Below are 16,203 nucleotides of genomic sequence, written 5' to 3' on the forward strand. Positions count from 1 at the left end.
GCTTTTATGTTAAGTTACATCTTCATTTACAGTATAAAAGGTAGATTTCAAGTATTTTTTGAAGAGCGGCACCACCTTATCTTTACATACATGCAACAACATGCATTGAAATATTTGTTCAGTGCTCAGAATACATCATTATGACGAATTTAGTGATAATATGATAATAAATGATATACAAAACAATTACATTTATTTTTTACCACAAAAAGTTTCCATAGTTCAATTGAAACAATTAGAAGTATTTTTTGAAAACGCATTGTTTACCATAATTATTACCACAAGCGTTATGTGTTTTTTGTTGTCTGTCGTCAAATGATTTGCAGGTTACATTCACCAAGAACTACAAAAAGGTGGTGCAAGATGATAACATCTCTGAATCAAAGTACCGAAGAACTGACGTGAGTTGATTTTATGGTTATTCATTTCAAAATCAATATGATATGCTATTTTGCATGACAAGTACAGGTAGTTTCTAATCTGTATTTGAATAACGCACATTTTTAAAATATGAATTTTCGGACTTTTTCGACACAAGAATGTTAATAAAACCCCATATGAATCATGTTAAGTAATGTTTAAAGATAGAATAAATTCAATCAAACTATGTATCAGTGGTCAGCGAATAAAGTTGTATCATTATGACATATCAACAACATAGACAGATTCCATGCAAGCTAACCTACCTATATTACAGTAGTCTCCCATCCAGCCTGGATGACATCCTCTGTCACACACACCATTCACATTGTTGCAGCCCGTACAGTTGTCGTTACATACACCAGTACAATCTTGTCCGAACAATCCATACGGACAGGCTGTATAACATGAATAGATAAGCTTGCAATAGTTTTTTTTATCACGCAAGACAAAAACATATCTAGGGAATTTGATTTAAATCTGAAATATATTTGGTTACAAGACAGTAGGGTCTAGAACTGTAGTTAAAATCCAAATTACCTCTTACATCCCCGCTATCAATAAATCATACAAATGAAAATGTACATTTTTTAGAGTAAAAATACACCATTATTCCTATACATGTAGAATATTATCCATAAAAAAATATTTCATTCCTTACAATTTCTCAAAAGTGGTTTCCCAGTCCCCAACACCGACCCCTAAATGTGACCGCTCTGCGTCATCTGTGTTTTCACAGGGTTTACTTTGAGGCTGCCGTAGCAGACCTGAAGCGGACACAAAGTGAACAATGTGAAAGCCGACGAAGGTTTCGATCGGGGTCCATTTTCTGACATGCTGTGTTCAGTCGGTACTGTAGAATGTTGGTTGAAATTCTGACATTTAATATGTGAGGTAAAACTAAATGGCTGATTTTTAAAATGGACAATTTTGTACCAAGGTTTTTTTTTAGTGGAAAAATGATAAATGAAAAATGTAACCCCTAAATTTATACTGTCATACGCATGAGAAATGGTTCATGTTTCTGCACACCATATATCCCTGGTACCATATCGGAAATCTATATGTCAATCTTAATCGAAGGGAAGAAGAAAAGTTTAGCACGGCTTTACTAGGATACAAAACTCATCCAATACATTATATGCACATACTTTTAAATAAATCGTACAAGATAAAGATTAACCAACAAAAATATCTTTATCTGTCTATTTATCTATCTATTGGAATAATAATAGATTTTTGTGATCATTTTCATGTAGATGTACGTACGTGTTTTACACACATCGCCTTCATAACCAGCATCACATCCAGTCAAGCATGTCCCGTTGGTATGAACGCACTGGGTCTTATTATGGCACCGACCACATGTTTCGCTACAGTCAGCACCATACAGTCCCTTGTCACAAGCTATTGAAGATAAAGTGATTTTAGGTTGATTATTTAGCTATTCAGGTTTTTTTCCGTATGTTATGAGAAAGAAGTATGAATGTCGTCCATGCTACACGCAGTTTAAACGTACACTGCAATTTATGGTAAAAGAGGATAACCGTAATATTTAATGTTAAGTATCTAACATTTGAAAAAAAAAGTGCATAAGCATTGTAGAAGAAGAAAGATTTAAAGCATTGTTTATGCCAAAAACATTGAAAAAGTATAAATCAAGCCTTTAAGGTATTTGCCAAGATTGCTTGTTAAACAAGTTGGCGTAAATTTCTCATTAAAAAAATTGTAAATGTTCCCTTGTATCTATTTATATGGATGGCAAGTGAGGCTTTTAACAGTAATTTAGAAGTCGATATAAGGCATAAAAAATAGTATCAGGAGTCGATGTGGAACTTATAGAAGATCAAATTTTAAAACTGAGAAAATAAGTTCAACTGATTTTATTAGTAATATTCTACATGACTTCTGTATGTTTTGCGATTATTTTCACAGCTTTTAATATCATTTGAACGGAAGCCCATTTAGGACCTATCAAAAAATATTTTTGAATTTGATATAACGAATTCTTGAATTTGTTAAAACGAATTTAAATCGTTATAACGAATTTTTGAATCCGTTATAACGAATTAAATTTGTAATAACAAATTTTAGGATTTCGTTATAACGAATTTAATCTGTTATAACATCTTCACTGAATTCGTTATTTAAAATTTTGAAATCTGTTTTAACAAATTAAATTTGAAATAACGAATTCTTGAATTCGTTATTTCAAAGTTTAAATTCGTAATTTCGGTTTTTTAAAATCGGTTATAATCTATTTCATCCAATTTGTGGTAACAAATTTCATGTTTAGGGGAACAGATTAAATGGGGTGGACTTCATTTGTTCCATATCGGCGTACGACGAAATGCGCCGATCAATTGATCAGCGAAATGTTAAATGAAGTAAACTGGCGTAAAAACAAAAGTGGAGGAACATATTGTCACGGCTGTTGCTGTAACCATGGTAACATATATAACAATTCCAAATTTTTTTTAGTCAATGCTATTAATCAATGAGCATGCTGATTTATTAAATGGTACTTGCAGCCAAGCCAATGTCGAACTTAAGTCATAGAATTTATTTACCAGAATTTGATGCAAAACCGCACTGAAATAGATGGAAAAATAATGGAGTTACGCCGCTTCAAAGTGCCTATTTTAAAATTTATTATTCTAATCGCCTTTTACCGATGAATACGATATCTTTAAACGCTTGCATGGGCATTAATCATATTCATTTTGGTCGGTGCCTGTTCAAATCCAATAAAGATTGAAGGGCTTTAACAATATTCAAAGAATGATGCCTTTTTGCTTATATTTATATTATTTCCAATTTCTACACTTCAAACCAACATTTTAAAACCAATGATTTTTTATTCATCCATAGAACATGTTATGCATTATTGCGGCAAATACCGTTTCTCGATTATGCTGTAGGACACACCCATTTTGTGTCGCTGATTTTTTATGGAATTTTTGGGATATTGGTTTCAAAATTGATTTGTAATGTTATCAAAGAAAAGGACACTTGAAAATTATAATATGATATTTTATATGACTAAGCCAGGCATTATCACCAGGATGTGCACATGCGTGAACCAACTTTTCATCGGGATTGGTAAACGTTTGGGAGGAAATTCTATAGCTTCTTGGAAAACTTCGAACTGATGATAGGTGCTAAAAAAAAAAAAAAAAAAAAAACCGCGACTTTTATATCATATAGTCATTAGAAATAATAGGAATGTTATATACCTTTGGTTTACACTTACAAAAGATTTAAATATTTGCGAGGACAATAAAGGCAATGTTACAGGAAAACGGAAAACAATATACACGTAGCTTCAAACGGGTGGGGGTGGCAGGGGGGGGGCTGTTCCTATGCAGTTGCCCCCCCCCCCTTTCCCAGCATTATCGGAGATTGTAAAAAATTGAAAGTGACTGGGAGGAAATAAACAGTGGAATTTAAATTTGTGGTAAACTTAGCATTTCTATAGCTAACCCAACGGTTTACGATTTTCGAATTTTTGAAAAACATTTTATTTTTGCATGTCAAAATTGTTTGGCGATTCTCCAACCCCAACCCCCTCTTTTCACTTTTTTACGATGCCACCTGTCTGAACAAAATATCACAGTTTCCTTACAGATACCAGAGACAATTGGTTTTATATATATAAACCAATATTACTGTATCTCATACAATATACCATTCACCGGGTTCTATAAACACCTACGCTTAGATTTAATGTAAAAATAATCCAAGGTTAGGAGGACAGGGGTTATTGGGGAGGGGTATGGGTGGTCAGGACACCGACCCCATCAAGCTCTATCCATAATCCCCCACCAAGGTCTGTGTGCCCATCACCAGGGTCTTTATACCCATCACCAGGTTCAGAGTACGTATCACCAGAGTCTGTGTGCCTATCACCAGGGTCTGTACACCAATGACCAAAGTCAGTATACCCATCACCAGGGCCTTAATACCTATCACTAGGGTCATTATAGCCATCAATAGAGTTTGTGTACCCATCACCAGGGTCTGTACACCTATCACCAGGGTCAGAGTACGTATCACCAGAGTCTGTGTGCTCATAACCAGGGTCTGTACACCCATAACCAAAGTCAGTATACCCATCACCAGGGTCTAAATACTTATCACCAGGGTCATTAAACCTATCACTAGAGTTTGTGTGCCGAACACCAGGGTCTGTACACTCATAACCAGGGTCAGTATACGTATCACCAGGGTCTAAATCTATCACCAGGGTCAGAGTACCCATGACCAGGGTCTGAGTGCCCATCACCAGAGTGTCAATACCTATCACCAGGGTCTTATACCCGTCACTAGAGTTTGTGTGCCCATCACCAGGGTCTGAACACCCATACCCAGCGTATGTATACCCATCACCAAGGTCTGTGCACCCATAACCAGGGACAGTATACCCATCACCAGGATCTCCATACCTATCACCAGGGTAAGAGTACGTCTCACCAGAATTTGTGTGCCCATCACCAGGGTCTGTACACTCATAACCAGAGCCAGTATACCCATCAGCAGCGTCTTAATACCTTTCACCAGGGATAGTGTACACATCAATAGGGTCTGTGTGCCCACCACCAGGGTCAGTATACCTATCACAACAGTCAGTGCACTTATCATCAGGGTTTGTACATACATTGCTTAATTCAGGTAATACTGACCCTGTTGATAAGTAAAGTGACCCTGGTGATGGATATATACTGACCCCGGTGAGAGGTATACTGACCCTGGTGAAGAGCACACACACCTTGGTGATACGTACACTCATGACCCTTGTGATAGGTATACTGGCTCAAGTGATGGAAATATTTACCCTAATTATAGATTTTGAGATTCTAGTGTTACGTATGCTGACCCTTAGATTATCTACACGTTTGTGTATACCGACTCTGGTGATGGATACATACTGACCCCTGTGAGTATCTACAGACCCTTGTGATACGTACACTGGCTCTATCGATAGATATACTGACCCTGGTGATAGAAAATGTGATGGATATACTGGTGATAAATGTACTGACTCTTGTGATAGGTATACTGACATTGGAGATGGACACACAGACCCTCGTGATGCGTACACTGACACGGCCGTTAGGTAAACTAACTCTGGTGATAGGTAATAGGTACAATGATCATGGGGAAAGTCTACTGACCAAGGTAATATATGTACAAACCCTGATGATAAGTGCACTGACTGTTGTGATAGGTATATTGACCCTAATGACGGGCACACAGACCCAATTGATTCGTAGACTATCCCTGGTGATAGGTATTAAGACCCTGGTGATGCGTAAACTGACCTTGGTTATGGATGTACAGACCATGGAGATGGGCAAACAGACCCTAGTACTACGAACACTGACACTAGTAAAAGGTATAATGACTCAGGTGATAGGTTTACAGTTCTGGTGATACGTACTCTGACCCTGATGATGGGTAAACTGACCCTAGTGATGGGCACCCGGACCCTGGTAATACGTACGCTGACCCTAGTGTTAGGTACTGAGATTCTGGTGATGGGCATACTGGTCCTGGTTTTGAATGTACAGACTTAGTAATACGTACTCTGACCCTGGTATACGTATGGAGACTTTGGTCATGGGTATACTGGCCCTGGTTATGGGCATACAGACTCTGTTGATTGGCACACAGACTCTGGTGATACGTACTCTGACCCTGGTGATAAGCATGGAGACCATTGTGATGGGTATACTGACCCTGTTTATGGGTATACAGATCCTGGTGATGGGCACCAGACTCTAGTGATACGTACTCTGACCTTAGTAATAGGTATGGAGCCCTGGTGATGGGTATACTGACCCTGGCTATAGGTGTACAGACCCTAGTGAACACACATATTCTGGTGATACGTACATTTACTCTGGTGATAGGTATTAAGACCCTTGTTAAGGGCATACAGACTGTGGTGATATGTACATGTACACTTACCCTGGTGATTGGTATGGAGTCCCTGGTGATGGGTACACTGACCCTGGTTATGTGTAAACTGACCCTGGTGATATGCACACAGACTCTAATGATACGTACTCGTGACTCTGGTGATAGGTATTGAGACCCTGGCGATATATACTGACCCTGGATATGGGTGTACAGACCCCAGTGTTGGGCACACAAACTCTAGTAAAATTGTATGATGACTCTGGTGATAGGTATTGAGACCCTGGTGATGGGTATACTGACTTTAGTCAGGGATGTACAGACCCTGGTGATGAGCACACAGACTCTGGTGATACGTACTCTGACCCTTGTGTTAGGTATAGAGACCCTGGTGATGGGAATAATGACCCTGATTATGGGTGTACAAACCCAGGTGATGGGTATAATGACCCTTGTGATAGGTATTGAGACCCTCACGATGGGTATACTGACCCTGGTTATAGGTGTACAGACCCTAGTGATGAACACACAGAATCTGGTGATACGTACTCTGACCCTGGTGATAGGTATGGAGACCATGGTGATGGGTATACTGAACCTGGTTATGGGTGTACAGACACTGGTGATGGGCACACAGACTCTGGTGATACGTACTCTGACCCTGGAGACCCTGGTGATGGGTAACTGACCCTGGACATGTGTATACAGACCCTGGTGATAGGTCATGGATAGATCTACAAATGGTCAGTGACCCGTTAACCCCTTATACCCCTCCCCCCAAAATAAAATAGCTAAGGCCTGAAAAAAAGAAAAGCAAACGCAGCTAGGTTAAGACCTCCCATAGATTTCACCTCATGAATATCACGTGACATTTCATGACGTTAGCTCCGCCCATTATTCATGTTTTCATCTTTTTCCTACTTTCGATATAGTAAAGCGATCGCTGTAAAAATTTATCGATTGACTGCTTTAAATAATTATTTTGAATTTTATTTTAAAGAATATTGTATCGAAAATATGTGACTGAAGGTTTTTTTTCCTTAAAATTACATTGTCGTTTGCTTACCATCCGCGTCAACACAGCGCTTTCACTCGCCTTGTTTTGGTTGCGAACAGCTATCAGCGGTGTGTCAACATTTTCATAAGAATCATGCATGGCCTGCAAGACGCCGAGAGTGGAAAATGCAGCTCAACCATCGTTTGAGAGATAATAAAGGTATGTTTTAATACAGAATAGGTAGTGTTGACCTTTTCTTTTCAAAGCATTTGCTCTTTTCAGTCCATGCAGTGTACATGTACGTTACACACGTGTTGTTTTGCACATCATCGCTGTTTTGAATTATTATTTCTTATTAGGCTATTATTTTGTGTATTGAACTACACACCAGACACTGTAAACATTGCACTTGAAATAGGTGGGGTTCCCAGGGTACACAATTATAGAATTCATTAGGGCCTATAAAGTGCATATGCATGTTTGCATGGTGATTATACATATGTTTTGCACTTCAGTAAATATTTGGATCTTAGAATATATAATTCATTTTGCTGGTATAGTTTACAGTAGATATCTGTTAAACTGTTTTGAATTCTTATTTGTTATTATGCTATATATACATACTGTATGTACATGTATATACACACCATAATACATGTAGGCTAGCATACACTGTATAAACATGTGGGGTCCCATGGTACACAAGTGTAGAATGATGTAATCATCAAGTGCATGTATGCATCATGATTTCTTTACTTTATTTTAATAAAACAATACTGTATCATATTGCCATTCACAGCTTCATTTATGAATTCAAATGTTCAGAAAGATTTGTACTACATATTCAATTTGTATGTGCTGCATTAAAAATATATGATTAATATATTTGATGTGTTAAATATGTGCAGTTATGCTTCATAATAATCTGATAATAAACCCCAACCAGTAAAATCTAACATATGTGGTGGTCAGACTCGGCCGCTTGAGACCAGGTTGCATAGTGGCTAGATAATATTCGAGGGGCACAAGCTTTAAACTGACCTGGTTTGTTATTATTATTCACTACCTTATCCACATGTATATGCATACAATAACATATACATTTCCTCAATAGCAGACTTTTTTTTAAAAATTAACCAATGTGAATTAAACTTAAATGCTATTCTAGAATTCATTTATGTATTTTCTTAAAAGAAGATTTTAAATTTTTAAATTGAAAAGAACTTAATATATATATATATATATGTATATCACCCTAAGGTCAGAATTTTTGGGTATTTATATTCCCTGATATTCATAATACAGTCTTTTCTGGATTTTTTTTACCAGAATCATTGTTATTTGTTTTGAGTTATGGTTTATCTTTATGTAAATACATATTGATTCACTTCTCGGTAAAGTGTTCATGCATAGCACATGTACATTGTGTACAAACAATTTTGAGATAACAAATACATGTGTATGTTGGATTAATTGTTACTGTGCTCAGATACATCAGCTTATGTGTGACATTATGGACAATTCATTGATAGAAAAAAAAATGAAACTAATAGAAAAAAAAATGAAACTAATGGAATTATAATGTCAAAGATTATTTCGAGAAGAGATATATAGTACTGTATATCAAAAGAAATTAAATATTTACTACATGTATCACGCTTTGAGTAAAGCAGACTCTCTCTCTCTCTCTCTCTCTCTCTCTCTCTCTCTCAATTTGATATGTGTTAATAGTTTAGACCTAAGCTATTTGGTTTGGTTTTTGTACTGCCATCTTGTTATATGCATAGATCCAGAAATTTTTTTCCAGGAAGGGGAGGGGGGGGGGGGGGGAAAGGTCCGAAGGGTAAGTGTTTTTTTTCATGTGGTCTGAGGCATATTTGCGATAATTTTACAATGTAAAATCTTCCTCCCTTCTAGATCCGCGCATGTTTTCATACATATGACACTGCATGGTCAGTGTATTTTTTTGGTAACAAATATTCATGTATTTGCTATGCATATGTTCCCTCAGCTACCGGTAATTGATTTTTTAAAATTTTTATTTCAGCCCAACATGGACTTCTGCTTCCACCTGGCGACATGGGTTTTGCGGGTCGATTCTTGTGGTTTCAACTCTTGAGGTTACCCTGTCTTCCCTACCCACATATTCCCTGTGTTTTACAGACTATTTAATAAAAATAATAACCTGATAATGCATAAACATGATGGATAAAAAGGTGCTCATCATCATGCTTTGGTGTATTTTGAATGTGTGAAGACATTATTAAAAACAAAATTTAAGTTGTTTAAAAAAAATTACAATTGTGAGTTTTGAAATTTTGCTTTTTAATAAAAGTATAAATTGATGCCTTTATTTTGTATAATTCATTTGATATCATATGCACTATTTTTTATATACAATTATTTATGAAAATCTTGACAAATATGAGGTTCAGTGTGTCTTTAAAAGAATTCTGTATCTTAATATGATGAAAAAAATATTCTGATTTTATGGTAGAGATACTCTTATAGTTATAAGCAAAATTAACTTATATCGTGGCAGAGACACCATGCGCGGATCCAAAAAAAATTCCAGGGGGGTGGGGGTGTCTGAAGGATGAAGGGGGGGGGGGGGGGTATGGTCGTGCCCGAGGCATATTTGCGATGATTTTACTAGACGTATGTAAATTTAATAAATTTTCATTTTCCAGGGGGGTTGGGACTCCTCTTACCCCTCCTCTAGATCCGCGCATGGACACACTTGATAACAATATCAAATTACATATTTAATAAACAGGGGTAGATTGAAGCAGGTACGTAGCATACGTAGCCCCCCAACCCCCCGCTTTTTATTGCTGATTTTTTTTTTTTAAATTTACATATAAGAAATTAATATGCATGGAGTTGGCCCCCAACTGTTTTGAGAGTATGTAAAGAAATATTGATTTTTTTTCTTTGCTTGTCAAGGTTTTTTGGATGAGTCTGGCCCCCCTTTTTAAAAACGATCCTACGTACGCGTGGATCTGGCTTCTTATTTGTTTCTCTTTAGCCTGTTATATATACACTTAAATTAGTCTAAAATTATAAGGAAGACATTTATAGAAAACCAGCACCCACCCCAGACCTTAGATCCGCGCATGGGGTTATCTGATTCTGTTCTGGTGCATTGAGGAATCTATCACTCTTTTCAGTTTAAACTGAACAAAAAATAATAAATTGGTAATATTCCTGTGTATTTTACGAATTGAAAGGTTTAAAAGGTTAATGAAATGTGCAGGTAAGGAATAACCAACGATTAACAATGTAAATCTTTAAATTTTCCGCGCTTCACAACGCCAGATTATCTGCCCTTGATCCTGATCATCAATGCGTTTGAAAATCGGCTAATTTGCATACAATCATATACATCTGTCTAAAATTGCAAAAGTTCAACGATATCCCGTCAATTTTAAGGATTGTGTTTAACTTTTTTTGTTTTCATCAAATACCAGTGATTGTAAAAAGTGCTGGAAGCAAGTTGTTGCTTGAAAGGAAACATTTTTTTGACACCTGAATTAACTCGGTTATCGAAAATTTTTATTAAACTTGAACGATCAATGCTAAAGTTAAGCATGTTGCTGGTACTGCTAAAGTTGCTCCCAGCACTTTTTAGATTAAGCAATTAATTTTCTTTTAAGTGATATAAACAACAATTTAATATTTTATTCGTATAACTTTTGCAATAAATGAAGTCATATGTAGCTGCTCTATTTTTAGGGTATCACGTGATAAACAGCTGATGCGGTGGCTGTGTTCCGGTGAAAAATGTAGGGGAGATCGGTAGTAACATAATGATGTATAAACTTTATCAATGCCATATTTGGATGAGTTTGTATACTTTGTCTGGAATAAAGTCCGTTTTTAGTGTATTTATTTCATACGGTAATCCATGGGCGTCCTTAACCTAGCTGCGAAATAGATATTTTTCTCTCTCCCCTTCCTAGCCTTGGGTTTTTATTTATTTTGGACTAAAGTTTTCGTAGAACCTTGTGAATGGCACAATGCACGAGACAATATTGGTTTACATAAAGTCTTTATACTGGCATACATACGAAAGCCGAGAAGGATCATTCGAGATTCGAGATTCGAAATACGAGATTCGAGATTCGAAATTCGAGATTCAATATCTAAATTAACCAATCAAATCAAGGATCTGAAAATATGTATCCTAGCGACATCAAAATGTTCTAAATAAAATCATACGTACATGCTCTTATATACAAATAAATGCTATGTTCACTTCTCCCTACCTAACTAAATAATTATTTGTATTTACTTTTACACAGAATATCTAAGTAGACTAGTAATAATGCAGTGTGCTTCGCGGATCTAAGTGATTTTGTTTGCCCTGGTGCATTTCCACCTGATGCGTTTGAACCCTAAGGTATTTCACCGCCAGTAATAGTTTAAAACCCGGGTTTATTCGCCCCTTTTGTGTAAAAATGCGGTTATGGTAGAGAACTTCATAAGCGTAGCTAATATTTTCTGTAGGGGGTCCTAGGCCAATTTTAAAAAATTTTACTATGTAAATTTAATAAGCTCCAATTTTCCCGAGGAGGGGGTCCAGATCCCCTGACCCCCTCCTTTCTAGATCCCCGCATGAAGATTAGTACATGTATCTAAATAATCTAAATATAAATAATCTGTCCTGTTTCACCAATAAATATAAGCATTACTTATCGTTTTTATGTATGCATACAGTGATACACAAGTACTATGATTATAAACAAATCATTGAGATATTATCACATCATACGGAATTATTAATAAATACAATTTTTGTTTCCTTTTCCTCAGTAAACAACTTATTATGAGTCTTACTTTTGGAATTGTTTTCAATATAGAAGGATACCTACTCTCTACAATTAAAGGTAGGGATGATAGGGTGCCAATTTGTTCACATTGCCGATTTCTTGTGCAGAGAACAGTTAAACCCTTTATTTGATTGTGCATGAATATTTCAAAATTAATTGTTGTACATATATTTTGTTATAATTCATTCATTGATATATCAACAAGAAAGAATAAAAGCATATGTTTCACAGCCAAGTTAAGTTTCTCTGTAGTTTCCTACCCCCCCCCCCCCCCCCGCACCAAAATTGACAATAATTACATATAAGTCATACAAATGTTTACTTTTTTTGTAAGTAACTCTCTAAAGATGTAAATAAGCACTGCAAACAAAGATGTGTGTATTTAATATACTACTACATTACACTTAGCCAGATAAAATGTAATCAGGATGAAGCTACAGGGGCTGAGTGGTGCAAATTTACCAATTTGTCGCCATACACACAGAACACCAAATAAAGAAACTGTGAGTGGTGTGTGGAATGCATAAAAGATGGCGGCAAATTATCTCAAATAATCATTGCAAAAACCCACAAATAGGCTGTTATTTGTTACATATCCTGCAAAAACATTGATAAAAAATGTTATCGTCCCTTAACATAGCCGATTAAGTTAATGTGTACATATGGTCAACGTACATGTAATTCTAATATACAAGAAGGCGGACGTATCAGGCGGGGATCCAGAAAATTAAATTTCAAAAATGATCGGTTGAATTACATTTAATGCTTTGAAAATTGTTTTAAACTATCGCACGGGTCAAAATGCGTGATAGAAGCTATGTACAGTGTAATTGGAAACTTTCATTTTATATCAATATGTAGTATTACCTATTATAACAAATGAGAGTATAGCACAACTGCCACAAGCAATACATGTCCTTTACCGGCACCACCTCCCTCCCCATAAAAAAATGAAACAATTGTCGTTTTATTTGCTAAAATGTGTGTGGTTCAAGATTTTTCTAAAGGACATACCCGATTAGAATTGAAAAAAAGAGTCGTACGTTTAAAACTAATTTTGTCAAAACTTTTAGATTCATTTGGTTATATTTTGGTCCATTTTGGTAAATATATGCACCAGCGCAGCTCTAATTTATATATAATCAGGCCATAAATTCAAAATATTTTCAAAAATTAATAGCTTTAAATCCAGTGGATGAAAAAAATGAAAGCAAGTCGAACTCGATGAGAGCTAATACCTGTGTTGAATGAATGGTACAGTAGGATATGCGCAAAAAAGTCCCGTCTACTCTTTCCTACCCTATAATCATTGGAATATTAAATCCGATTATAAGAGTCAAATTAAAAATCAAGTACGGATATGTACCTGTTTATCAAAAGTAAAACTACTCATAATTTATCTACAGTGCATCGTTATGGAGCTACACAGAAAAATTTATATTAATTTGCCGAGCCAAATAAAAAAACCCTGGAAAACGAAGAGAAAACAAAGTGGGGACAGAATAACTGACAAATTAATTAGGCCTCCTCTTGAAATGTGTATACTGAAAACAGATTATTGGCGTATAACATGCGCACACAATTTAAAGAAAATTTCATGTTTTTTTTTTATCATTTTCGCTAGCTAATGTAAGACATCACAAATACCCCAAGCCCCCTCACGGAAAAGGAAATGCTAGGTGATGAGAGAGAGAGAGAGAGAGAGAGAGAGAGAGAGAGAGAGAGAGAGAGAGAGAGAGAGAGAGAGTCGATGTAAATCACAGGTGCGCTAACACCGTTAAAATTAAAGCTTGCTAGTTCGTCTGCCCTACCCTAGCTACCTCCTCTCTTTTCTCGTTTTAGAGGCTTAATTATTGTCTATATATGCTTGTAACAAATCAAATCAATTTCAACAATTTCAAATTCTAAATCAAACTGAATTTGACACTACAAAACTCTCTGTCTGTCTGTCTGTCTGTCTGTCTGTCTGTCTGTCTGTCTCTCTCTCTCTCTCTCTCTCTCTCTCTCTCTCTCTCTCTCTTTCTCTCTCTCTCTCTCTCTCTCTCTCTCTCTCTCTCTCCCTCTCTCTCTTTCATATCGACAATGGCATTGCCATACCCTACAATACACTATTCTCATCTGGATTTTTGTCTTTGAGGTTGTAAATCATAATATCTTCTATGGTTTAAAACTTTATCATAACCTATATTTTGACATGTCGATTATTTTTTTGGGTTTCGTTCCATAGCTAAAACATTTAGATTAAACAGATCTTTCTTCGCGAGCCGATTTTTACACAGTTTGGGCGAATACACTTCGGGTTAAAAGTGTTCGGGGGGAAATACATACAGGGCAAACAAAACCACTTAGATTCGCAAAGCCAACAGTGTTATTTAATTGTTTATACTGTGTGGGGTTAATTCATCAATGTTAATTTAACCATTTTATAACCACTATATAAGAGCTATTAATTAAGACATTTATTTGTAGGAAAGAGCATGTACGAATGATCTTTATTTAGAACAGTTTGATGTTGCTAGGATACAGGTTTCAGATCCATGATTTGATTGGTTAATTTAGATATTGAATCTCGAATTTCGAATCTCGAATCTCGTATTTCGAATCTCGTATTTCGAATCTCGAATCTCGAATGATCTTTCTCGGCTTTCGTACATACATGTATGTAATGAAACTATGATATTTTGTGCAGGCATGTAGCATCGTAGCAAAGTGGGGTAGGGGCAGACTCATCCAATCTTGACTTGCAAAAAAGAAAAAAAGAACCTAAAAATACTTTAATAATATTAAAAATACTAATCCGTGGGGATATGGGGCTAAGTGTACCTTTAACTTCAATTTCACAGTTTATTTCCTCCATTTCATTTCAATTTTTACATGGTTCCAAAAACATTGGGAGGAGGGGGGCAACTCTATGCTAATTTACTTTTTATAAGTAAATTCAAGAAAAATGTTTGCTGCGAGAAAACGTGTGCTGGAGGGGGCAGTCCCGTCCCCCTATCCCTGTCCCACTCCACCCCCTCCCCTCGGATGCTAAGTGCCTGTTGTTTTCCTGTAACACTGCTTTTTATTGTTCTCTCAATTATTTATTTGTAATAATGAGTTTTTGGTGTAACATCTAATGTACATAACATTTTTAACACTTTTAATGAACTTTTCATATAAAAATCGCGTTTTTTAAATTGCACATATATCAGTTCGAAGTTACTCCAAATAGCTTTCGAATTTCCTCCCAATTGTTTACCGATCCCGATGGAAAGTTGGTTCACGCACGCGCACATTATGGTTATAGTGCCTGGTTATAGTATAAAAAAAAAAATAGCCTATTCTATACCTCCAAACGTTTACCGAGAAGTTGGTACACACATGCGCACATCCTGGTTATAATGCCTGGCTATGTCATTTAAAATATCATATCTAGGTTTTTGAATGTACTTTGTTGTGATAACCCAGCCCAAAAAATTCATAAAAAATGAGCGACACAAAATGGGCGTGTCCTACAGCATAACCGAAAAACAGTATTGGCTGCGCTGCGTAAAAATACATAGCATGTGTTATGCATTAAAAAACAGATGTTTTAGAATGTTGTTTTAAAGTGTAGAAATTGGGAATAATATAAATATAAGTATTAAAGTAATAAGAAATCATTCTTTGAATGTTATGAGTTAATAATTTCGGTCAGAGCGTGGTAAAATCTTTCAGAAAGCCCTTCGAGCTTGAGTTGATTTGAACACGTCCCGGCCAAAATCACATGATACTAGTAAAACTCAAAGAATGATTCCTTCTTCTTAAATCAATTATATTCCAGACCGGTATTTTAATATGGCGTAATCTCACGGTTTGGTGTAGAAATGAGATGAAAAAATGCAGATATATATATATATATATATATATATATATATATATATATATATATATATATATATATATATATATATATATATATATATATATATATATATATGTAGATAAATAAAGATTTTATAAAATAAATAAAATAATTTAATAAATATAAATATATTTATATTATATAAATAT

The 16,203-nt window shown here is 35.7% G+C and overlaps 1 protein-coding gene and 1 long non-coding RNA gene across 2 annotated transcripts in view; one reads left to right on the forward strand and one right to left on the reverse strand.

Moving 5' to 3' along the window:
• Positions 1-639: 639 nt before the first annotated feature.
• The window catches only part of LOC128170034 (multiple epidermal growth factor-like domains protein 11), a gene marked incomplete at its 5' end in the record, with an annotated part of 64,474 nt that continues 48,910 nt past the window's right edge, over positions 640-16,203 (reverse strand). Inside the window, 2 exons of the mRNA XM_052836022.1 lie at positions 640-818; positions 1,690-1,827. Of these exons, the coding sequence (XP_052691982.1) occupies positions 640-818; positions 1,690-1,827 (317 nt within the window). The remainder of the gene's footprint in view (positions 819-1,689; positions 1,828-16,203) is intronic.
• LOC128170033 (uncharacterized) lies at positions 7,418-9,682 on the forward strand. Its single transcript, XR_008241651.1, has 2 exons — positions 7,418-7,555; positions 9,384-9,682. It is a non-coding gene; the product is annotated as an uncharacterized LOC128170033 (long non-coding RNA).

Source organism: Crassostrea angulata, unplaced genomic scaffold (genome assembly GCF_025612915.1).
Source record: "Crassostrea angulata isolate pt1a10 unplaced genomic scaffold, ASM2561291v2 HiC_scaffold_287, whole genome shotgun sequence".
Classification (NCBI taxonomy): Eukaryota; Metazoa; Mollusca; class Bivalvia; order Ostreida; family Ostreidae; genus Magallana; species Magallana angulata.